Source organism: Monodelphis domestica, chromosome 1 (assembly GCF_027887165.1).
Source record: "Monodelphis domestica isolate mMonDom1 chromosome 1, mMonDom1.pri, whole genome shotgun sequence".
NCBI lineage: Eukaryota > Metazoa > Chordata > Mammalia > Didelphimorphia > Didelphidae > Monodelphis > Monodelphis domestica.
The window spans coordinates 514,181,128-514,207,527 of record NC_077227.1 but is presented as its reverse complement, the minus strand read 5'-3'; the positions used below and the strand labels follow the sequence as shown (position 1 = coordinate 514,207,527).

Genomic DNA, 26,400 nt, shown 5'->3' with positions numbered 1-26,400 from the left:
TTCTGTCTTAGAATTAATACTGGGTATTGGTTTTAGGGTAGAAGAGTGAGAAGAGTGGTAAGGGCTAGGCAATGGGGGTTAAGTGACTTGCCCAGGGTCACACAGCTAAGAAGTATCTGAGGTCATATTTGAACCCAGGACCTCCTGTCACTGGACCTGACTCACCCAGCTGCCCCTGGAATTATTTTGTATGCTATTAAGTGGTCGAATTTTTTCTGTTTAAAATCATGTTTCTTTCCTTTTAAAATGTATCTGTTGAGTAATGATTTTTATAAATTTGGGCCAGTTACTTATGTGTCTTTGGTCATGATGTTGGTTATTGTGACAATATTGCTGTCACTGTGTACAGTGTTTTTCTAGTTCTGCCTACTTCACTTTGCATCGATTTATAAGAATTTATCATGTTTATCTGAAATCATTCTTTTCATCATTTCTTAACAGTACAATAATATTCCATCACAATCATATACTACAACTTGTTCAACTGTTCCCCAGTTGATGGACATCCTCCCAATTTCTAGTTCTTTGTCACAACAAAAGAGCTACCATAACTATTTTTGTACATATGGGTCTTTTCCTCCTTTTTTGGATTTCTTTGGGGAACAGACCTGGTAGCAGTATTGGTGAATGAATGAAAGGATTTGCACGGTTTTATAGTTCTTTGGGCAAATTCCAAATTGTTCTCCAGAATAGTTGGACTAGTTCACAACTCTATAATAATGCATTAATGTACTACTCAATTTTTAACTTTTCACCCAGCATTTGTCCTTTTTCTTTTCTATCATGTTAGCCAATCCAAAAGGAGTGAGACAGTGCTTCAGAGTTGTTCCAGTTTGCTTAGTCATTAGAGATTTAGAGCATTTTTATGTAATTTTTGATAGCTTTAATTTCTTCTTCTGAAAATTACTCATAACCATTAAACATTTATAAATTGGGGAATGGCTCTTATTTTCATAAATTTGACTCTATTCCTTACGTATTTGAAAAATGAGGCCTTTATCAGAGAAATTTGCAGTAAATCTCCCCCCTAATTTCAACCCATCATAGTTTTTACCAAAGCAGGTTGGAGATCCATATACTATAACTCTATGTTGGCCTAACACTGAATATAGAATAAAAGGATTTTAGGTGCAAACTCTGAGGTTTCTGCCTTGTATACTTGGCTTAGACTAGATGATTTCACAGGTCCTTACTATCTCTAATTATGATACTGTGATCTATTTTTTGTATCATCTTTTGTATCTATTTATTGTATCATCTCTAGCCACCGAAGATTTTGTGTATACATATCCATGTACCTTTTAATCAGATGATGCTTTCTCTAGCACAGGGTCAGAGGGAGGGAAATACCTTATAGGTATAAGAAAGATTCCTTATAGAATTCACATCACTTTTTTTAGGGCTAAGTTTGCAAGGCTAGTTTCATTTAAATTATTTATTTACAGTAGGGAGGTAGTATGATGTCATGGAAAGGACCCAGGATTTGAAATCAGGGACTTTGGGTTCCCATCACAACCCTGGAATATCCAGTCCCCATTACTTACGTGACTGGCCAAATCGCATACATTCTCTGGACTATTGTCCAATAAGGAAATGGGATTACATCCCTTCTAGGTCCATCCCTTCCATCTCTAAATCTATGGTTATGCTTCTTAGGTACTATAGTTTGGTTATTTTACTCTCAGATGGCTGACATTGTAAAAGCCATAATTTGAAAACACATTTAATGGGCTTATTTATCTTTCTAATTAGTTGTTGCCCATTAGAAATCTTTTTCTGTGCCCTTTAAATAGGGGACTTAAAATTCATTTTTAACTATAATATTTCAGGTTCAACACTTATTTATAGCACCTTAACACTTGGATTTAAAGTTCAGATACTTGCACTGAAGAAAAGAACACTGGATTTGGAGTCAAAAGACCTTGTGTTTAAGTCTCAACTCCTATTCTCTCTAGCTCTGTTACTATACGCAGGTCATTTACCCTTTATGGGCTCAGGTGTTTTCATCTGTAATATGAAGGAAAAAATACTTGTGCTTGCCTTGGGTTTGATTCACAATGCTAACACATTATAGATCTGTTGCTCTACGATCACTTTCTCTGAGCTCTGTTTTCCTCATCTGTAAAATGAGGATAAGGAAAAATAAGTGTGCTGCTTTTAACTTTGCAGAATTGTGGGAGTAAAGCACTCTGAAAATCTTTAAGCCAGAGTTGTCAAACACATGGCATGTTGACCACATACAGCCCACAACTCTGTGGAGTACAGCCCAAACTGGATTAAAATATAATAATTGGGAAATATTTAACAAATAAAAACATAATAAAACATAGATAACATTTACATTTAATATTACATTTTAAAACTAAGTCAATAGGTGATCTACAGGGATAATTGTATATAATATATTAATGGCTCCAATTTCTATTTGAGTTTGACACCATTGCTATATGTTATTACAGAATCACTGGTAATGATCTTCGAATGAACATGGAAAATACAAGTATCAGAAGACTAGAGAAAGGCAAATGTCCTATTTTTTATGGATGAAAAAAGTCCAGTGTATTTGGTTGATGCCCTAGAAAATTCTATATTGGATAATGAAAAAGCTATTTGGGGAGCATATAGAAAGGGAGGCAATAATTACAAAACTCATAAGCATGGCTTACTTAAAAACATGTCGTGCTAAGAAAGCCCATTTCTTTTTTCTTTTTTTGATAGGATTACTAAACCTACTATATTAGGAAAATGCCATGGAGATAGCTTATTTGAATTTAAGTGAGGTCTTGATAAAGTTTCTAATACTATTTTTGGGGAGAAGAAGGAGAGATGTGGATTAGGAAGACATATAATTAGATGGATTTAGGATGAGTTAGAAGATCATATTAAGTCATTAATTGTTTAGGGTCAGCATGTCAAGAAGTCTCTCCTGCAGTGTTAAAGTCAAATCTGCTTGGTGATATTCCACTTCACATTTTTATTAGTCAGTTGGATAAAAGCATAGATGGCATAGATCCCTTCTAGCTCATATAAATGTATGATGGCATATAGCCCTTCTAGATGGCATAAAGATGGGAGTGAGAGCTAACAACAATAGATGAGTCAGGATTTTAAAGGATCTTGACAGACTAAAGCAGTGGTGTCTGATTCAATAGAAGCAGGGGCTACAACTCTGTACATAAGGATCCCAATGAGCCACCTATTGATTTAGTTTTAAAATGTTGTATTTTTTATTTTGTTTATTTTTATTTATTGCACTAAACATTTACCAGTTACATTTTAATCTGGATCAGGCGGCACTTGAGGGTTGTGGACTGCATTTGCCAGCTCTGTGTTTGACATCTCTGGCCTTGAGCATTGACCTGAATTTAATAAGATGAAATTAATAGGGATAAATGGGAAATCTTGTACTCAAGTACAAAAAAAAACTAGCTCCACAAATATAAGATTGAGGAGGAATGGATAGACTAAAGTTGTTTTGAAAAAGATATGGATATTTTTAGTGGACTAAAGTCCCAGTGTGAATCACCACTATGTTGTGGCAGCCAAAGAAAACTAATATGAACTTGAGCTGAATTAAGAGAGGTACAGCTTCCAGAAATGGGGAGATGATAGTACCACACTGTACTCTGCTCTTGCCAGGCTATGATCTGGAACACTTTCAATTCTGGATGCTACACTTGAAGAAGGACTTTTGTTAGAGAGTGTCCAGAGGAGGGTAACTAGGATAGCTTTGTTACCTTATCCTATAAATGAATAAGCAAATGATAAAGCATTTATTAAGTATTTACTATATATAGAAGTGCTGGGGAAACAATTTTTTAAATGAAAATAGTCCTTGCCCACTAGGATCTTACATTCTAATAGACATAGGGAGTACATATAAGGGACTGGTAGCCAGGTTTGGGAGTATCTTGATTTAAAAAGTTACAAAAAGAGTAATTAGAACCATAATGGGATAGACTGACACACCTTTTTCAGTAGCAGTGGCAACATTGGTTTGATTATGATTCTAGACCTGGGATATAACAACAGACACAGTGGAAAAGTGGCTAGCTAGAAGATGGCCAATAAATAAAGTGAGGCATGGCTAGAACTGGCCTCAATAAAGTGAGGCAGGCTTGAAACAGGACAATGAGTCCTCAGAACAGGAGTTCCAGAGAGGATTAAGTCCTCCAGAGTGTGGTCTCTGGTCCAAGGCATTAAGGTGATTGGTGAGAAAACAAGTGGGGAGTATAATGCAGATCAGTTGAAAGAACTAGGAATATTTAACCTGGTGAAGAGAATTCTCAGGGAGAATGTCATAGATGTCTTCAAGGCTTTGAAATATATTCATGTGGAGAAAAGATTAAACTTGATCTCTTTGACCCCAGAATAAAGAACCAAGAGGAATGCTTGGAAATTATAGAGGGTGCACTTAAAGCTTAATGTCGGATGAGGAAAAAATTCCTGACAGTCAGATATCCAGAGGGAGAATGGACCTTCTTAATAGGTGGTAGTAGTATAAGTGCTCAATGGCCACTTGTCTGGTACATTATATTGGAGATTCCTAATTGGTCTCTGAAGTCCCTTTCAATGTTCATATTCTATGACACTTAGATTGAATATACCAGGAATATAAAGCTAGCAATGTGCCATAATAGAGTACTGATTTCTTAGTACAAAACAAAAATTGGGTTAAAGACCCATTTGTGACACATACTGGTTGCATGATCCTGGGAAAATCCGTTACCTTCTCAGTGCTGTAGGCAATTCTTTAAGACTATAAGTTACTGAGAAGGTACCAGCTCACATTGGTAACATGTCTTCCTCTGAGTGAGCCCCATATTAATGTGAGCACAGCCCTAGTGCTGGCGTCATGTCCCACGTTCTGGGACTTCTTCTTTTTTAACTATGCTATCTCACTTGGTGAGCTCAATATCTCCATTGAGTTCAGTTATCATTACTATGGATGATGCCCACCCAGATCTACATATCCAACCTGAGTTTTTCTCCTTGGCTACAGTCACACATCCCCAGCTACTTCTTAGACCTATAGAATTGTCTATGCCGTGTGCATCTTAAACTCAACTTGTAAATCTTGGTGTCATCCTTGAGTCTTTACCTTCACCCCTTATATCCAATCCATGCTAAATATTATCATTTCTACCTTCACAACATCTCTTATATGTGTCCATTTTCCCTCACTCATAGAGCCACCATTTAATTCAGGTTTTTATCACCTCTCATTTAAAATATTACAATCAAACTCTAACTGGTTACTTGAATGAGAGGCAGGTTGTCCAGCTTCAACTTACTTCTTCCAGTAAAACCTTAAATTTCTCACCAGATCAAATAATAATCAAGAAATTCAGTGAGAGACTACACTAACATCTCCCACCTTTAAAGAGCATAAAAAGCCAGCCAGAAGCCCACAGGCCAGAGGAAAGAGTCCCCCCTCCCACCACCTCCAGCCAAGCTAGTTCCACTGCTTCCAAGAACAACTGAAGACAAGGCATATGTAGCCTACAAGGCTTTGTGTCCAAGGGCACCAAGAGCTGGGGAGTTCTTTGAGAAAGCCACATATTCAGGGAGTATTGACTGGCAATGACCAGCTTAGTGTTACAGGTTTCAGACTGGGACATCCCTGACTTAGAGATTTTGAAGCTTTTAAAACTTTTCAGACCTGCAGGAGAGGGCCCTGAAACTTGGTGCTCTGAAACTCAAAAGATCTAGAGGGGCCAAACGAATATAGTAAAGATCATTGCAAGAACACATGAGATGAGACTAAGCAGAATCAATCACTACACCCAAAGTACAACAGGGAGCATAATCTAGCCCTGACACAAGGCCCTTATTCAGGAACTAAACTTGGAGAAATGAGAAAGTCAAAGAAAACATCATCCAGTCCTATATTAAAAATAATTGCAAACATAAATCTGTAACAATCATAAGCAAAGACCCAAAGGAAAAATGGATTTTCCACAGGTACTGCATGGCTACTTAGAAAAAGTGAAGTAAAGGATTAAAAAATAAAATAAAAGTTTTTGAGGAAAGAATTAAAATAAGAATAAGTAGCTTAGATGAAAAAGTGGCAAACCTTTATCTTAAATGGACTTTCTGAAAACTAAAATAGACCAAATGGAAATTAGTGATTGTCTGATCCAGTAAGAAATCAAAATCCAAAGACTGAAATAGTAAAAGAAAGTATAAGATAAATGATATCAAAAACAATAGAACCATAAAATAGGGAAAGGAGAGATATTTTAAGAATCATTGAATTTTGTGAAAACCATGATTTTTTTTAAAAAGCCTATATACTATTTTAAGAAATCCTAAATGAAAATTATCAGACAAATTAGAACCTGGGGGCAAAGTAAAGATAGGAAGAATCCACAAATTACTGCCTTCAAACTGTGTTGACACTGCACAAAAATTGTGCTCTGAAAATCCAAGGAAATTTGGCCATATCCTAGACATTATCTATGAATTATCAAATCAGTTGATGTGGGATAGATTTCAAGAACTTGGACCAAGAGTACTCCAACAAAATCCTATAGAGCAAAAATAGAACTGAGCTATGGAAGAGAAAGGAGATATAGAGGTAAGTCATCAACCCTACTGGCATCTTGGTGCAGACTGACTGAAATTCTGGGAAAAGGTCAGCTCTTTACCCAACTTCTGCTTCCCATGCCTTTCTAACCACAGACACTATAACATTATTGTTTCATTACTCAGACTTTTCCAGGAAACTGAATTTTTGTTTTAACCAAAAATGCTAGGGGTTAACTAGAGTTCAAAGAAAGTTAGACAGACAACCCACCCTCTCACCAAATCTTAAAATTTTTTCTTAATAGATACTCAGAGAAATTGTGACAAAACTCATAATTTTATTGAAATTTTCCTAAAGCTCTAGAGGAAGGAAGCATGTGGACCTTAAGGGACATTATATCAACCCCTTGGCTTAACATGAAGTAATTATTTTAGTATAGTGTTACATATCAACAGCTAGTTTGGCATTTTGTGTGGCATGTACCTGTCAGAAATCTGGCAAGAATCAGGGACACAATCTGTGATTGTAGAAGTTTGTTTTCTACTTTCTGTGTACATCTGATCTGCCTTTTTTTTTTTTTTTGAGCCAAGACTTTATGCACGTTTTTCTTCCAACCAGCCCAGTTTCATAATAACTGAAAGGCTAAACCGGCTTGGCATTATAGACATTTCACACCATGGGACCACATCTATCTAAACCATTGATGCTATGGAATTTTAAAGTGTTTTGAACATAGCCTTGAAATATTCTTTGTTTGGGGAGAAAAGTGTAACATCCTACTAAAATAATTAGTTATCGATGTCATTTACTATAAAGATCTTGTGAAACTCCTCTACAGTTGCCAAAACTAGCTCTTTGTAAAAGGTCTTTTGTTCTTACATCTGATGCCCTAGGCATGCAGGTGTAATGCTTTGTTGATTCAATAGATACTGGGGCCTCTAGAAAGGGAGAAAGAAAGGTATCTTATTTCTTCTGGAAGGAGAACTAACTATTTGAATGTACTTTGATCAAACTTTTTTTCTAAGCCATGTTTATGGTACATCCAACTTCACAGCCTTTTATTGATAGTAAAATGTTAATAATCTAGTCTATAAATTCAAAGTTTACAGTAATACAGACTTTATTCTTATTGAAGAAAACCTTAAATAATTTCTTCTTTTGTAATTTCTAGGATCATAAAAGTAAGGAGAGGACAAATACAAATCTAAAATCAAAGGCTTTTTCATATTGTGGGTTCACGAAAATAAGGAGTGCTTTCAGCTTGTGTGTAGGGATTAATTTTTATAGATGAAAGGATTTCTTGTTTTTGATGCATTTTCTGATGAGTAAAGCTGTGTGTAATGGAAATGTCCCTTACCTGACTTAGTAATATTCATATATATCTCCCTATAGGGAATTGTCCTTAAAGTATTAAAGCAGCAGTTTTAAAGATATCCTGACATTCTTTTCAGTGTATGGCCTTGCTATTTTTCTGAATTAAGTTTTACTTTAGCTATAGAAGACACTCAAATCACTGTATGTGGAATTATACACTATGTACTGAGGAATATGAACATGTTTCATTCTTAAGCCACCATAGGCTAAGAGACCTTGGAGAATACAAATTAAAATTTTATGGAGTCCTTGCAAGATGCTATGTAGGCTATAGGAGAAGCAACAGGATTACCCCAGAATGAACCTGTGTGACCTTAGGGGCTTCATTTCACTTCTCTCAGTTTGTTTTTTTATGTCTAAAATGAGGGAGTTGAACTATAACAGTGGTGTCAAGCTCAAATAAAAACAGATCCTCACTAGTGGTATATTGACTTAGAAAACTACAAATTAACCCTATCTGTGTTGTATTGTGTTTTATTGATATTATTAAACATTTCCAATTATATTTTAATCTGATTCTGTTAGACCACATAATCTCAACAAGCAATGATGTATGGTATATGGTTGTTTCCACTGCATTTTTCTTTGGCTGAAAAGACTTAGGTAAACTTGACAAGTGTTATCCTTTTAAGATTATTTTTATTTTAGTTAAATGCAGAGGACTTTTATAACAAACATGGAGAAATATTTGAGGGCTGTGCTTTTCCAGTTTTAAGCATGCATTGGTTAACCTTGAAAAAAATTGTGAAGGGTAGTCATACATGAGTGGTTCAACTATACTGATAACTCAGTTTATCTAGTCTCAAAGAATCCCAACTACCCCTTAAGTTGAAGTGGTAACAAAAATGGCTTTCCCAAGGCCAATTCTTGATAACTAAGGAGATGGAGGATTATAGAAGGGAGGGAAGATAACTCCAAAGATAAACTTCACCTTATATTTTTACCCAGGGCAAACTCTGCCCCTTTCTCATTCTTCAGACAATCAAGAACCATTTAAAGTGTCTATATGTGCTAGGAATTAGGGATACATAAGGAAGAGTCTCTGCCCTTAATGAACTCACATTCTACAGGGAAGACAACATTTCTACAAAGAGGTATATATAAAATAAGTCTCTGTGAATCTTTGATTAAATATTGCCAGAATCTTTGTCTTCCCAGAGACCTCTTCCTACCACCACATTCAAGTAAAGATCAATTTTCATTTAACTTTTGCTATGTTTTTAGCTCTCCTTGTTAACTTACTCTGCCTAGAGTATTGAAGTAAAGTGAACCATGGTTGTTCAAGTTCTTCTCTTTCATTATTCTTTTATGGATTTATTTCATCTTTTATTGTAGCCTTCTTTACATTTATCCAAATTCTCTAAGTTGACTCCAGAAGACTTTTCTTAAAGGGAAACCTGTTTATCTCCTCTGCTTCCTGTTGCTTACTGTACCAAACAATTCAGCATTCAAATATGCCCTCTTTCTTTCCTTTCATACTGCCACTACACTGATACAGGCCTCGCTGGTAGGTCTATCTGCTTCAAGTCTCTTCCCACTCTAATCTATTCTCCATTTAGCTGTCAGAATGATTTTCTTAAAATGTAAACCCATCCATGTCAGCCTTCTTCTCAGCCACCTCCAGTGGCTTCCTGTTGCCTTCCGGATCAAATAATGGAATTCTCTATTTGATAATGAAAGTCTTGCAAAACCAATTCTTCCCCAACCCCCTACACACACCATTTTCTAGTCTTCTTAGACCATATTCTCCTCCACTTATTTTTCAGTTCAATTACAATGGCCTCCTTGCTATTACTTGAACAGGATGCTCCATCTCTTGGCTCCAAGTATTTTCTCTATCGCCCTTGCCTAGAATGTTCTCCTTCCTCATCTCTACCTACTGACTTCCCTGACTTCCTTGAAGTACCAGATAAAATCTCATTTTCTACAGGAAACCTGTCCCAACCTTTCTTAATTCTAATGCCTTCCTTCATATCTTATTTTTCATATATATATATAGCTTGCCATGTATTTGCTTGTTGTCTCCCTCTAAATTTTCTCACCATTTTACTCCAGTTTTGAGACCATTATAATTTCACCCAAATTTTCCTTCACAAGTCTACCCTTCTAGCTTTATTAAACATTACTCCTCTTTACACACTAATATCCAGCCAAAATGGCCTTCTTGCTGTTCTCACACCAGATACCTCATCTCCCTCTCCATGCCTTTGCACAGACTGTTCCTCTTCCCTGAAATGTACTCTTTTCTCACCTCCATCTCTTAGAATTCTCCATTTCCTTCAAAGTTCAGCTTAAGGACCATCTTTTACATGAGATTTTTCCTGTCTCCTCTCCTTTCCTCCAACTAGGATCCTCCAAACAAAATTACCTTGTATTTTGTTTTGCCTTACTTGTAAATGTTATCTCCCACAATAGAATGAATGGAGGCTACTCTGAGAAGAGTCGCTCTTCTTTTTGCCCTTGTGTTCCTCAACATCTCATGTAGTTTTGGTGATACTATACATTTTCAAGGTTGATCAGTTGACTCTCATACAACTCAAGATAGCTCTCCATGTTTTTCTAATAGTAAAGTCTTCTCTTTCTCACTTGTGTACATTTAAATTTGTCCATGTTGTATGTGAAACAGTTTATGGAAAAGAAAGGAGTGCTTCATCTCTCTGAGACAGGCTAGATAACTCAAAGATCAAACAATAAGATGAAATTGGAACTAATCACTAAGATGAAAATAAAAATGAAAATGATTAGAGATGCATATGTGGGTCTGAGAAAATAAAAAGAGAACAGATTTCTTATATAAAAAAATGGCAGAAGTTTTTCTTAGACCAGGAAACACAGGAGAGAACAAAAGTACATTGAGGAGATATGAGAAAAAAAGTCCTGAACTAAGAATAGATTTTACTTTTAGAGAGTTTAATGGAGACATATAGACAGAAGTGAAGCAATAAGATTCATCTCAAAAACCTTGTTTTTGTATCCTGTATATGTGTTTTTCTTGTGTAAATAGGTTATACATGTAGCTTTACTTCAATATAGATACATATAGTAAACGAAATTGAAGAGGTAAAGAAACTTAAGGGTTCATTGCTATTAAGGGGGTATAAGGGCATAATTACACACACACATCCTTAGCCATTGTGTCCTCATCTCCTCTCTCATCTCATAGAATGATCAAATCTTCCTTTTATATCTCCCTAACTGTATTTTCAGGTCTGGCTCCCCTTTTGGCCAAAGAGGTGGCATTGAATTAAACAAATGGCAAAAGGGAGAAACTGGGGAGCCTGCAACTGTAGCCACAAGAGGGATCCCCAAATTCTTTGGAGTGGCAGTCAAGGCAGGAAGCTAGCAGCTAACCATCTGTGTAACCATAGAAGGGTTTGCAAATACTAATATTTTCTTCAAAATGTTACATAAGTAATTGAATTAATTTCCCAGCATGACCAATAGTAATCCTGAATCCCTATCCTTTTTGTAATTGGATTGTTACCTGATTGAAGAGGAATTATTTCTATCTGTGTTTTACAACACAGCCAGTTTACATACCATTCTAACTGCTCAGTTTTCTTTTCCTGCCAGATTTTTTTCTAGGAGGTATATCCCAAAATTCTAAAAAAGCTTGATAAGACTGGCTCTTCTTGTGACTCAGTGCAGCCTGCCACACTAATCCACAGAAGTATATGCTTGAAATATTTGTGAAGTGTCTCATCCTAAAAGTGACACCATTATACAACGTGCTTTTAAAATTTGTTTTTCTGATTATCTCACTATGGTTTATGATTTTTCCCATTTTTTCTTTTATTTTCCCATATTAATCCACATTTATTTCTCCCTCTTTGTGTATTTGTCATGCTTGCTGTCTTTGCCTCCATTTTTCCCAGGTTACAGTATAGCCAGGAAATACCCAGTCACTTGGCTGATGAGCATGCACTGATAGCTTCCTATGTGTCCCGTCTACAGCACTGTGCACGGTCAGTGTTTGAACAGCAGTTGGGCTTATGAAGGGGAGGGATGTATTCCTTTTCCTGGGATTGTCAACTAGAACAAATCACTGTGGGCTTTACTAAGAAACTTTATAAGTAATATACCATGGATCTTTGAGAAAAACTATACCATTGTTAATTTTTTATGGTTTGGACTTAATACTTAAATTGGTGGTTGCCAGGGATTTAATTTCAAAATCCCAAATTGAACTACTAAAGTAAAATGGAATTTAAGGTAGTTTATTTTTATAATAGAATGAAGATATTAAGGAAGAGAGAAAGCTCTGGCTTCCTCTGAGCCAGTTAGAAATTCTAAGCACCAGTCAGGGGAAAGGAGTCTCAAGACTGGAGACTGTCCTGGTTCACACCTCCAGAAAGGCAAGGAAACTAAGTCAACCTTTCAGTCACCATGGTGACTGTCTAAAAAGAAAGCAGTCTGAGGTCTCCTGCAGGAGCTCCTCCAGGGGTCCAGTTCACTGCAAGTCTAAGTGTCTGTCTTCCAGTCTCTCCTCAAGTGTCTGTCTGCCAGTCTCTCCTCCAAGTGACTCTTCTTCACTCCAAGCCCAAGTGACTGATCTTGATTCCAGACCAACTCCAAATGACTGAATCTTGATTTATCGATCCATCCTTGTATGCCTTTGTTTCCTCTATTTAAAGACCTTTTTTTCTCTTGTGTTACCTCCCCTAAATGTTTATGTCTACCAATCACAGCAGATGCTCTTCTCCAGGACTGCCCACTCAATGTATGAAATGGGTATCACACCTTTTGTAGTTAGTTTACATATGTTTGTGGTTAGTTAACACATTTTTGATTAGTTAACACCTTTTTGTAGTTAGATCTACTTTAAATACTGAGTTAACACTTTTGGGGATTAAGATCTAAAAATAGACAGGGAACTACAATTTTATCTTCACAATAAAGGAAGAGCTAAGTACCTTCCTTGTTACAATCAGGAGATAGCTAAATCCAATCTTCACACCATGCAGTCCCCATTTCTCTAGGCTTCTTTGTCCTATTTCCTTAAACTTTGTCTAAAAGAATGACACACAAGTTTAGACATACAAAGCGTTAGTTCTACAGAATTACTCCTCATTGCGTTTCCTTTTCTCCTCCCACAGAAAGTCTATTACACTGTTTTTTTTTTCCTTTTACCTATTCCTAAAATTTCATAGAACCCAGAGGATCTTTCCTATATCTTTAGTAGGAAGGTATGTCCTGATCATTATTGATGGTCATGACATGAAGTATCTATGGAAGATCTATGAAAGAGCCCTGGAGTTGGAGTCTGCAAATATAGATTGGACTTTCAGCATTGTTACTTGTTATCTCTCTGATGTGGGCACATATAATTCCACCTCTCCAAGCCTCAGTTTCCCTTTTCTGAAAGTATCTCAATTACCTACCTCACAGGGTTGTTATGAGGAAGTACTTTTTAAAAAAATAAATTGCTATGTATATGTTGACTTTTTTTATTTCATCCATCTAGGAAATGTCCACTGTGGGCAAAACTTTATGCTTAATAGAAATTGGATCTTTGCTGGGAGCCAGATCTTACTGTACTCCCTGGAGAGAATGGATTCCTTTTTATCCATTGACTCAGTATAATTGCAGAAATCTTAAATGGTGACCTGAGACTGCTGCCTAACTCAGAAAGATTTGTGAAGATTTTAGCCAAGGTCTTTAACTTTGATGGTGAAAGAATGATAGAGTACCTGAGCAAAGATCTGCTGGCTTAATCTGCTGTCTAGGTCTGAGAGTTCAAATTGAAAATACAAACTGCCTCTCTTCTTGAGCTTTTGTTACAAGAAACAAGATCAAGAATTCAATGTGATGTTTTCTAGGAGGCACTCAAATTACTATATAGTATTATAAAAAGAGAACTCTATGCAATGAAATAGAAAAACTTCCTGTCTCCTCCCAAAACAGAATGACTACATGATTATTACAAGATACTTAATTGTCAAATAAAAATGCATTTATATTTATTTTATTTACTTTTATTACAAGAAAGCAAACTACTGGATTTTATAACAAAAGTTAAAACAGATTTTTAAAATCAATGCTCAGTTAATCAGAAAATTAAATTATACAGTGTGACTTGGACAGCCCTTCTGAAATAACTTTAGATTCTGAATGATATCCAAAGACAATTCAGTTCAACATTAATCAAGTACTGTGACTAGAACAAAAAGAATTAAGAAAGAGTGAAAATGAATCAAGAAAGGAGTCTCTTCTTGCTGCTTGCTCAACTTAGGCTATTTACATCTCTCATCTCAATATACTGAGCTTGTTTGGAGATGTTTTTGAAACATTTTTATTTGCCCCTCTTTCAGTTAATTTTCTAGCTCTTTAAATTTTTGCTTTGGCCCAGAGTATTTCTTTCTGATTTTTAGTCTTCACATATACAGGGACTTTTGCCATCACTTTATAATCATTAGTTCTTGCAATTATGATAAGCTGTCATCAGGTGGTGGTAGTGCCTTGGTCTTGGCAACTCATAAAACAAAACAAAATAAAACAAAGTAAATGGCCTTCCTTCCCCTCCTTCCTGTCAGAGGGGACAAGTAAGGAGGGTGTCATTGCATTTTTCTTTGGTAATTATCTTGCAATAGCCCTGTAATTATTATTTTGAACCTTGGTTACTCTACTGTACTCTTACTATATTGTGGGTATGGGATATGTAGAAACCTGAACTGAATTGGATTGACCCCAATATGTACCCTAGGAGTTCCTTTTTTAATAAAGTATCTAATAGAGGCTTATGTTCTTGTGATTTGCCTCTTTTATCTGCAAGTGATACTTAAAAATTTTTTTCTAGTTAATCAAGCCCAAAGGAATGTAAAGATATTCTTCTGTGTTAACCCCTTCTGACCAACTAGACAGAGAGAAGATCCAGTTATAATCACTCTTTATTCCTAAAGCTGATATAAAGGGAGCATTATACAAAAGCATTTTCAAGCACCAAATTGTGGAATAAGCCCTTTGCTAAGGGCTGTACAAAGATAATTATATAGACATAGTCCTTAATGTTTAAGACATACATTACTTATGTGGATAAAACAGTAGAGAATGTAATATGATTAAAGCATCTTTGCATAATACTTTAGTAGGAAGATATTTGAACAAGTAATTGAATAGAAAAAAATAATAAAATTTTAAAGATATTTCTAGAAAGAATACATTAAACAAATTCACATTAAGATATTAATGATATTCTAGTTGGAGAAGAGGGTATTCGTGGTGTAGAGAACCAAGATTAAAAGAGGAAAAAGAGAAAAGAGACAGCAAGGGATATCTACTTCACTTTTTGTTGAGGAAGCACTCTACATAATGCCAGAGTTAAATGTTAGTTTTAAAATAGTAGAGATTCAAAAGTTGGCCCTGAAAAAAATTCATTAAATTTGGGCAAATGATTATTTTTTCAGTCTTTTATTTTTTCATGATGTTTTAGTTTCTTCTTGGTTTCTATATTTTCAGGGCTCACTTATTTGGGGGGTTTGGTGCCCTCATTATTTCCCAACATCTTGATAAGATATCTCTGTTTTAGCTTTTACAAGTAGTAGATTTTTTCTCTGCAGAATGACATAATCTTGCAGCCCTGCCACTGACTGAAGCAGTAAAATGGGTAAGTGAGACATAACAAAGACACTTAACCATTACCCAAATAAATCCTTTTTTTGTCTCAGAGGACCCAAACCCTTTTAAAATGACCATCTTGCTTTTAGAAAGATTTCCCTCTCTCTTTCTATAGAAAAATGCCCCAAGTTTCCAAGAATAAAGGAAAGGTGAGTCATAATTAATGTATATCTGTTCTTTTTATCTCTGCCAGTGTCCTGGATAGCCCCAGCCGACTGGATGAAGAACACAGGCTTATTGCCCGATATGCTGCCCGGCTTGCTGCAGAGGCAGGAAATGTAGTAAGTAAATGGAGGATAACTGTTGGGTGGCCTAAATCAATTTTAGGTTGCCTCAATCTTCTTTCTTTCTCCATTTTCTAGATTTTTGCTTTTTAGGGAATGAGGGGACTGACAAGGCTCAATCTGGAAATAAGTTCCTACTTTCCCCAAACAATAAAAATTAATTTATTTTAGTACTACCAGAGAAATATATACTTAATAGGCTCCAAAAGGTCTTGCTTGCAGTCATTTTGAACAAAGTGAAAGATACAAATATATATTGGATACATATCCAAAGATGATACATATTATATATATATACACACACAAATAAATCACATATAAATGATAATAATAATTTCAATATGTAACTTTCAAAGCTATCCTGGAAAGAAAAATGAGAATGATTATCTTGTAACATATCCATTTAGGACTTCAAAATCTAGTCTTTGAAATGCTAATGCTCCTCACACCTTTGATTTTGAAATCTTTAGCCTAAACTCAGTAAAAAAGAAACAATGAATAGAATATTGAGAAAGGGAAAGGAAAACAGGAGAAAGTTAGTGGTCAGTGAATTAAATCTAAAGCCCTCATTTAGTCATAATTCTTCTGGTTTCATTATAGAAAGTAAACAAGAGTTCAGAAGACATTGGGCTTAATACTTCCTTTTCTGTAAATAAGATATAGATGTATAAATTAAATATAATTCATGGACATGAACCTTCCAGTGCTTGACCTCATGCAACTCTGTCATTGCTCTTTACTGTTTGGATACTTAGACCTTTAAAGGTCTGATTTTGGATACTTAGACCTTTAAAGGTCTGATTTAAGTCCAGCAATCTACATTGGGCAAATAATTTTACCTCCCTGGGCCTTCATTTCTTCATGTGTAAAATGAGTGGGTTAGAATATATGACTTCTGATATTCTTTCCAGATCCTATGAGATACTATGATAATGCCAAGTTTTTAGATTTATCATTAATTTGTTTTTCTATGGCCCTTGTCATGTTTGGAGGACTTTACTAATTCATGATTAATTCATAAATTCTAGCCTCTTTTTGAAAAACAGAACTTTAATGTACATAACCTACTTGAATTTTGGAATACTTGATGTTTTGCAGTCTTGTCCTGCTCCCTCCTATCTTCATTTATAAAGTCTATCTCATGGTTGACTCTTTACATTCCCATCTCTGCTTTTTGAAATCCTCTGGTATCAGTTCTGAGCCCCAGTAAGAAATAATCTCTCTCCTTAAAAGTTCTCATTCTACTGTTCAACTTCTCCTATGCATTTAATAATTTAATTAATAGTTTACTATTAACAAGTAATTATTAATTAATAATTTTCTAACTTTTATTGTAGTTGTTTGTGTAGAGTTTATCCTATTCAATTATAAGTTCCTTGAGATTAAAGATAGTATTTTTAAATTTTTCTTTTCCCCAAATTACATGTTGATATGATTTTTAATAATCACATTCTGACGTTTTGCAATTCATGTTTTCTTCCTTTCTCCAACCCTTTTTCCTGTCCCCAAAAAGGCAGATAATATTATATAGGTTGTACATACGTTATCATACAATAAATATTTCTGTGTTCATCTTGTGAAACAAGATACATTGCTTATACTAGAGAAAACTTCATGGAGGAAATACAGTGAAGAATATGCTTCAATCTACACTCAGACTCTGTCAGTTCTGTCTATGGCAATGGATAACTTTTTTTATCATGAGTCTCTTGGAGTTGTCCTGGATCCTTGCCTTCTTGATAAGAGTTGAGTCAATCACAGGTGATCCTTGTACACTATTGTTATTGTATGCAACATTCTCCTGGTTCTGCTCACTTCACTTTTCATCACTTCATAGAAGTCTTCCCAAGTTTTTTTGTGATCATCTTGTTTGCCATTTTTTAATGGTACTGTAGTATTTGATACAGTCATAAACCACAACTTGTTCAGCCATTCCCTACCTGATGAATTTCCTTTCAGTTTCCAGTTCTTTGCTACAACAAAAAGAGCTACTGTGAATATTTTTGTACAAGTAGGTCCTTTTCCCCTATTTTTAATATCTTTGGGATACAGACCTAGTAGTCGTATTCCTGGGACAAAGAGTAGGCATAGTTTTATGGCCTTTTGAACAGGGCTTAAATGGTTGGATCAGTTCACAGCTCCACCAACAGTGTACTAGTGTCCCAATTTTTCCACATCTACTCCAACATTTATCATTTTACTTTTTTGTCATGGTGGCCAGGCTGATAGGTGTGAGGTGGTACCTTAGAGTTCTTTTAATTTGAATTTCACTAATTAATAGTGATTTGGAACATTTTTTCATAGATGATTTTGTTTTTCATCTTCATCTTACCAGACCATTTTTCTTTGTAGGCAGTTAGCATGTTTGTTGGCTAGCATGGAATTGAAGCAGAGAATTTCTTTAATTTGCTAAACTAGAAGAAATATCCATAGCTAATACTAATGTTTTATATTGAGTCTGCTGGTTGACTTTCTTGAATTTCTTCTTTTAAGAAAAATCAAACCCTTAAAGATCTATGCATTGCATAGGATCCTGTGGCTTTAATTTCTCCTTTTTCAGTTTTTAAAAAAATTCTGAATTTAACAAAGGCCAAATAAAATTAATATCTCCATATACACAGTAGAACAAAAAAAAGAAAATTATATGTGAAACTGAAAAACTTTTTATGTACAACTTGCTTTTGTTTTTTAATATAATAATTTTGATGTGTAACTTTCAAAGCTGACCTACTGAATTGTGGTCTTTTCTGGACTTCTGTTCTCTTTTGTGCATTTTTTTTGGGGGAAAAAAACATTAAAAGCCCTCTTTACTTACTTAACTTTTTCCTCTTTTTGGAGGACTATCTTATCCCTTCCCTTTCCCCACTGATAGGGGGAAAAAAGTCTCTTGTAACAAATGTGCATAATGTAGCAAAACAAATTACCTCTTTGGCTGTGTCTGAAAATGTATGTCTTATACTCCAGCTCAAGCCTTTTATCTCTCTTAGTAGGTGAGTACCATGTTTCATCATCAGTCTATTAGAGCTGTGGTTGGTCATTGCATCTATGAGAGTTCCTAGGTCTTATTTAGTTATTTATCTTTATCACATGTAAATGAAGATATTGGGCAATGACATGGATCTGCAGAAAAAAGCAAGGAGCTCAGAACTTTGGAACACCAATGGAACCTTGAAGTTAGCAGTTAAGCAGCTTGAGTTGGCTAAGAATTCATTCCTCCTCTGGCTGTTTGACCAGAAGGTGGAAGACAGACTTCTTCATCTCCTCTTTAGCCATTGCCTTCTAGACTGTGAGTTGCAGAGAAATTTGGTTTAGCCCAGAGACTTGTCAGCAATGTTGTTAATATCTACCCTTAGGGGAAGATAACTCTGTTTCTGAACTGACTATATTTCAAATCTTCAATCAACAAGATAATTTAGAGATTAGGGACACCCTAATTTCCCTCTTCCTTTCCCCTAACCTCTTCTTACCCATTCTCCCCAAAGAATAAAAATCCCTTTAGTTAAAGGACTGGTTGTGGGATCTGATTATTAGGGGGAAAATATTCAAACCTTTCCATCTGCGAGAAGACCATTTCCCAGACAGTTGAAAAGGAACAGGAAGTAGTGTAGGGAAGGGGCTCAAGATTCAGTCTTTTCCCTGGCTTGCTTCCTGGTGCAACTTCTAAAAATTCCCCCCTACTATAATTCACAAGTTTTATTATCTACTTCACACAGTACTCATTACAGTTTAAATTGTTCTCCTGGTTCTGTTCAGTTCACATAAGTCTTCCCAGGTTTCTCTAAAACTAACCCTTTTGTCATTTCTTATGGCACAATAATATTCTACTATATTCAGATGTCATTTATTCAACCATTCCCAAATTGATGTTTTCCAGTTCTCTTTGCCATCACCAAAAGAACTGCTATCAATATTTTTTTACATGAGTTCCTTTCCTCTTTCTTTGATCTCTTTGGAATGAAGGCCTGCTTAGTTTGTATCAGTAGGTCAAAATATATATATACAACTAGTAACTTTTGGACCATGGTTCCAAATTGCTTTCTAGAATGGCTGGACCATTCACAGTTCAATCAACAGTGCATTCGATGTGCCTATTTTTCCCTAAACTATCAGCAATTGTTGTTTTCCTTTTTCTGTCAGCTTTGCCAATATGAAGGGTGTGAGGTAAAACTCCAGAGTTGTTTTCTTTTGCATTTCTGTAATTATTAGTTACTTGGAACATTTTTATATGATTGTTGATATTTTGTATTTCTTCCTTTGAAAACTCCCTGTTCTTTTTTTTCACTATCTATCGTGGATTGACTTTTGTTTTATGAATTTAAATCAGTTCTTTATATGTTTTGGATAGGAAACCTTTAACAAAGAAAAATTTTTACAAGTTTTTTTTTGTTTTTCCCAAGTTAACTGTTTTCCTTCTAATTTGAATTTTATTGATTTAATATATGCAAAAACTTTTAAAATTTTATCTAACCAAAATTGTTAATTTTATCTTCTGTGATTGTCTCTGTTCCTTGATTGATGATGAACTCTCTCCATATCCATACTTGTAGCTCCTTTAGTTTAATTGTGACTGAGACTCCTTTCTGGGTGGCAGATATGGCCAGAAATATAGATATTCCTCCAACTTGATCATTTCTTCAAGCTATTATAATTTGAATAAAGAGATTATTCAAAAAATCTATTGCTTAGAAGAATTGACATTGTTTACATAATATACGACAAGGGCATATGACCCTTATATACCTATGTGATTCTTGGGACTTGAGTAAGGAAACCCTTGGTTCAATTATGGCCTCAAATATTTATTAAATGTGTGACTTTGTGAAGAAAACATATGATTTATCACTTGTTTATAAAGTATATTTGGGGTTTGGGTTTTAAAAGACTATTTTATTTTAAAAATGAATAATAGGGAAATAGGATTTGAGTGATAATAGATGTACAACCCAGTGGAATTGTTTATCAGCTCCGGGGGAGGTGGGAAGAAAGACAACATGAATCATGTAACAATGGAAAAATTTTTTTAATGAAATTTAAAATTAAAAAATTAATTTAAAAAATATGTGGCTCTGGGCAAAGCTACCTCAGTTTCCCTAATTGTACAATAGTCATAATTGTAGCATTTATGTTCGAGGGCTGTTGTGAGGATTAAATGAGATATTGGTAAAGTGCTTAGCCCTGGCACATAGGAAGTGTTTAAAAACTAACTTCATGTTTTCTTCCTTTCTTAAGCCTACAAAACCTATGTAGCCAATGAAAACATATTATGTGAGTTGACCACCAGGTGACACTATATACAAACTACCAATCACATGGTTTCTGTCAGCAGAGTCCCTCTGGTGCACATGTGCTTAGAAGCCTCTCTAAATGCTGTAGCTCTGGGCAACTAGATGCTTAAAATCCATACTAGATTAGAGGATAATTAAATACAGAGTGTATAAAGCTTTAATAGCTTGAGACTTCACTGACTTTTGGGGGGCATCCTCTGTTGCTCAGAATTGTTGTTATTATTTCTTTTTATGAAAAAGCTTAAGGCTCCTCCTAAGCCTACATATATAACTTATGTCTATATAATCTCTCTCAATCATAAAACACAGCCCCTCAATTTACAGTGACCACACAATTTATTGGATATGGGAGAAAATAGAAAAGAAATAGACCCTCTTCCTAATAAGAATGTACTCTCCGCATGATAAAACTCTTCCAAAACCAGAAGACTTACTGCAAGTGTGATAAACATCACTGTCCAAAGCAGTACAGTATAAGCAATGTCAAGACTCCTCATAGGCTTGTAGAGAAGGGTGCGGTGACCAGAATCAGAGTGCCTCTCATACTTAGACAAAGCCAATTTCCCTTAAAAAAAAAAAAAGCCAAGACTTCAAAACATTGAACTGAGACTTGAATGTATTAAATCCAACTTCTAGTTTCAGAGAATGCTGTCCAGTAAATGATATAGGCACTTAGAACTAGGAGGAGGCTAGAAGAGAGAATCTGATCCAGTTCTAAGCTTCATTAAAACATATTTTTCACAATATAAGCAAGTAAAATATTGAAGCTATAATATTCATCTTGATCTCATATTTGCTGTTTTGGACTTGAGTAAACCAAGTCATGTTATAGAAAGCTTTTTCTATGTAGAAAAAACTAATTGATGATAAAAGATGTGGTTAAATATGTACCTTTGATCAGATACTGGACAGCTATGAATATGGTTCACACAGATAAGTCCTAATGAATCTTAAATCAAAATCCTTTGTTATTCAGAAAGCTCAATTGGGATTTTCTGGGGGTCTTGGCTTGAAGTACTTTTGTTAAAAGCAATTATCATCTGCCTCTGTGCCCAGGGAAAGAGAGTGAAGAATAGGATTACAAATAAAGATAGGGGCATATCAGTCTAGCCTTGGTATACAAGCATACTTCAGAGATATTGTGGTTTCATTTCCAGACCATCTTAATAAAGCAAGTCACATGAATTTTTTTGGTTCTCCAGTGCATATAAAAGTTATACTATAGTCTGTTAAGTGTACAATAGTACAATGTCTTTTAAAAATGTACATACCTTAATTTAAAAATACTTTATTGCTAAAAAATGTCAACCATCATCTGAGCCTTCGATGAGTTATAATCTCTTTGCAGCTGGAAGGTCTTGTGTTGCCTTGATGTCAATAGCTGCTGATGGATCAGAATGGTGGATGTTGAAGGTTGTGGTGACTGTGGTAATTTCTTAAAACTGAGACAAGAATCAAGTTTGCCACATGGATAGACTCTTCCTTTCACTTGGAACACATAGAGCAAGGGTCCCCAAATTTTTTACATGGGGGCCAGTTCACTGTCCCTCAGACCGTTGGAGGGCTGGGACTATAAAAAAAACTATGAAAAAGTCTGTATAGCGCTGTCTGGGATAGTGGAGGCTGCAGCGCTGGCTGTGATGGGCCTGTCACACCTTGCACAGGTCCATCACTGCCACCACTACACAGTGTAGAATCCCCTTACCCAGATCGCCACTCACAATGCTGATGTCTTCCATTGTGCAACTACATAATCCTTGCGCAGCAACTCGTTCTCATTCAGTTACTTTCAGAACAAGGCACCATGCAAAGGATTATGTCACTGGAAGTAGTACTGTACGTGAGCAACACCGCACTTTGTGGCTCCGCCACATACAGTGCTGCTCCCACTGACCACCAATGAAAGAGGTGCCCCTTCCAGAAGTGTGGTGGGGGCTGGATAAATGGCCTTGGGGGGCTGCATGTGGCCCGTGGACCATAGTTTGGGGACCCCTGACTTAAAGACTATCATAAGATTATTAATTGTCCTAATTTAATTACCATTGTGTCTCAGGGAATAGGAAAGAAGAGAGTGAGTGAGATAGGAAATGGCCAGTTGGTGGAGCAATCAGAATATATACAACATTTATTAATTAAGTTCACCACCTTATATGGGCACAGTTCATGATGCCCCAAAATAATTAAAATACTAATTTCAAAGAACACTGAAAACAGTTCACTATAACAGATATAATAATGATGAAAAAGTTCAAAATATTACAAGAATTACCAAAATGTACCACAGAGATATGATGTGAACACATGCTGTTGGAAAAATGACACTGATAGACTTGCTTACTGCAAGGTTGCCACAAACTTTAAATTTGTAAAAAAAAAATCAATTATCTATGAAGTGTACAATAAAGTGAAGCACAATAAAATGAGGTATGCTAGTATAGGACCTGTCATATTGGCATTTAGCAAATCGGTACTGAATTCATCAACTTCAAGTTTCTTTCAAAGTCAGCTTCCCATAGATACTTGTGTCAGGTTATCCTCTAAGGAGAATTACTTAATAATGGCTGAAATTCCTGGTAGAAAGTCATTAAAGAGATGGTCTGTTAAATGAGAGAACTGCTGATATTGTTAATTTTGTGATAGGGGATGGTGGGGATGAGAGCTAGTTTAAAGGGGGAAAAGATGACTGGTAATAAGGAAGATGCATTTAGAAGTCATTGACTTTACAATATTATTGTATTTAAGTGGCAATTATTTCTCTTGTCTAACCTATACCAATCTGTAAATTCAATGGAGGCAGGATAATATCTGTCTTAAACTTTCTATCTTTCCCCAGAGCTGATATGTTATACTTCACATAGATGATTAATAAATGTTTGAATTAAACTCATTTTTTATTGATCAAGTGTTCATGCCAGGTATGTCAATGTAGCCATCTTCAGAAAGTTCTTCCATACTATAGATCATGGAAAGGAATAAGCAGTATCATTGAGTACTTGGAACTTAGCTCTGGGTCTAGACATATCAAGAAAAATCAAGAGGACACAGAAGAGGAAGAAAGTTTATCTACTGCCACATTCCCTACAATCATGCCTCTATTCTGGCCTTAAAACACCTTCATTTGATGATAACATCCATTCATTTTCTAGATCTTTATCTCTTCTCTCACAAAAATTCCTATGAAAGACTATCTAAGTTTGTAATTGCCAATTCTTAAGGTTTTTTCTCAGTCTTCACCTTTTTTGACTATTTCATAGCACTTTAATATTATTAATCATAGTCTTCTCCTGGTTGCACTCTTCTCCTTAGGTTTTAGGGACACCATTTCCTCGGCTCTTCCTACCTGCCTGACTGTACCTTTGTTGTATTATCATCCATATCCCATCCCTTAAATGTGTATAAGTTTATCCCATGACATTGTATTAGCTGTATTATCTGCTCTGTCTACATTTTCTCTTTTGGTGGCTTACAAGCTACTGCGTGTTTAATTATCATCTTTATGAATATGACTCCAACATGTATATCTGGAGCCCCAAGTTCATTCATGAACTTTGGTCCCAAATTGCCAACCACTTGTTAGATATTTCAAACTGGATGTCCTATCGACATTTCAAAGTCAGCAAATCCACAATTCCCACCTGCCCAAACCCACCCTTCTTTTGAACTTGTCTTTTGGTCAAGATCCTAACCATCCTTCTAGCTGCTGAGATTCCCTCTTGTTCTCCCTCATTACATATATCTAACCTATTCCCAAAAGTGCTCCTTTCCTGCTACTCATATGGCTGCTATCCTTGTTCAGACCTTTGGCACCTCAGACCTAGACTATTGCAGTAGTCTCCTAATTGGCTTATCTTCCTCAAGTCTGTTCTCTTTCTGGTCCTTCCTACCAAAGGAATATTCCTAAAGCATAGTACTGATCATGTCAGACTAAGTTTACCTGCTCAATCAACTCTAGTGGCTTCCTATTACCTCTAGAATCAAATACAGACTCTTTTGTTTGGCTTTTAAAGCTTTTAATCCATGTGGCTCCAATCCACCTTTCCAATCTTATTATGCACTCACCTTCACACCTGCTAAGGTTGAACCAAATTGTACTTCTGGCTGTTCCTCCCTCAAATTCTACCTCATTTCTCCTTGCCTTTTTACAGACTGCCCCACTGTCCTTGCAATGTATGCTCTCCTCACCTTTGCCTCTTAGAATCCTTAGTTTCCATCAAAACTTAGCTCACACTACCTCTTGAGCCATTGGAGTTTATTGAACTAGGATAGGGGAGTATATATATGTTCAGATTTGTCCATAAGGAAGATCCAGTTTACAGCTGAATGATGGATAAATGAGATTTGAGGCAGGGAGACCAATTAGCAGGCCAGGTAGGGGGTGCTGAAGGTCTTCATGAGGATGGTAGCTCATGAGAGAAAAGGTGGGTGTATGATAGTGTCCAGTTAGCAGGTGAGGCCTGGATGAAGATCCTGCAATGAAGACTGAAAAGAGGCAGTCCCACAGGTAGGAAGAGAACCAGAAAAAAGCAGTACCATAAAAACCTAGAGGAAGAACGCATCAAGGAGAAGGGTTGAGAAGACATCGCAACTAAGGACCATTGGTAACTTTGGAAAGCAATTTTCACTGAATGATGAGGTCAGAAGCAAGGCACTAATTGTTTGTAAACAGCCTTCTCAAGGAATTTAGCTTCAGAACAGAGAAGAAATATAGGACGATAGTTTGTGGCCATGGATGAAACAACTGAAGGGATTTTGAGGATAAGTGAAATGTTGGTGTGTTTGTAGATATAGGGAAGCAGCATAGGGGGAGATCAAAGTTAATGAGTGAACAGGGTTGATTCAGGGGTGTATCTGATGGAGAAAGAGGATGGAATGGGGTCCCTTGTGCATGTAAAAACATTTACTTTGCCCAAGAAAAGGACGACTTCAACTTTGACAGAGGTGAAGATGTTTATCACAAAATTCTTCAGGCAAAGTGCCCCAGACTCTCTGCTATCCCCAGGGACATACAGGAAGTATCTTTCAAGGGCAAAGGAAAAGGAAGTAGGGCACCTTGAAAGCATACACTCGCATACAGATCTTGCCAATCTACAATGTCTCATTAATCTCTTCATTCTATGAGGCTTTCTAGAAGAGAAATTCTCTTATAAGGGTAAAATTCTCTATAGGGGTAAAACACAGATGTAGAAACAGCTGAAACTAGTCTTTTTACAAACCTAATAAGATATTTTCTAAACTCTGGTCTAATCTTTATTATTCCTCCCTGGTAAATGCACAGATTTAGAAAATCCAAAAGAAAAATTAATTCATAAGGAAC

General features: G+C 35.9%; 1 protein-coding gene across 12 annotated transcripts in view; it reads left to right on the top strand.

Moving 5' to 3' along the window:
* The window catches only part of DTNB (dystrobrevin beta), a 398,765-nt gene that overhangs the window by 267,094 nt on the left and 105,271 nt on the right, over positions 1-26,400 (top strand). For 7 of the 12 annotated variants that reach the window (XR_008915458.1, XM_056813140.1, XM_016424694.2 and 4 more), the window contains exons 11-12: positions 11,779-11,868; positions 15,711-15,798. Coding sequence is in view for 11 of the 12 variants with exons in the window: in XM_056813140.1 (XP_056669118.1) it covers positions 11,779-11,868; positions 15,711-15,798 (178 nt within the window). In the remaining variant the exon portion in view is untranslated. The remainder of the gene's footprint in view (positions 1-11,778; positions 11,869-15,710; positions 15,799-26,400) is intronic. The other 5 variants (XM_056813141.1, XM_056813139.1, XM_016424700.2 and 2 more) reach the window with 1 other exon arrangement.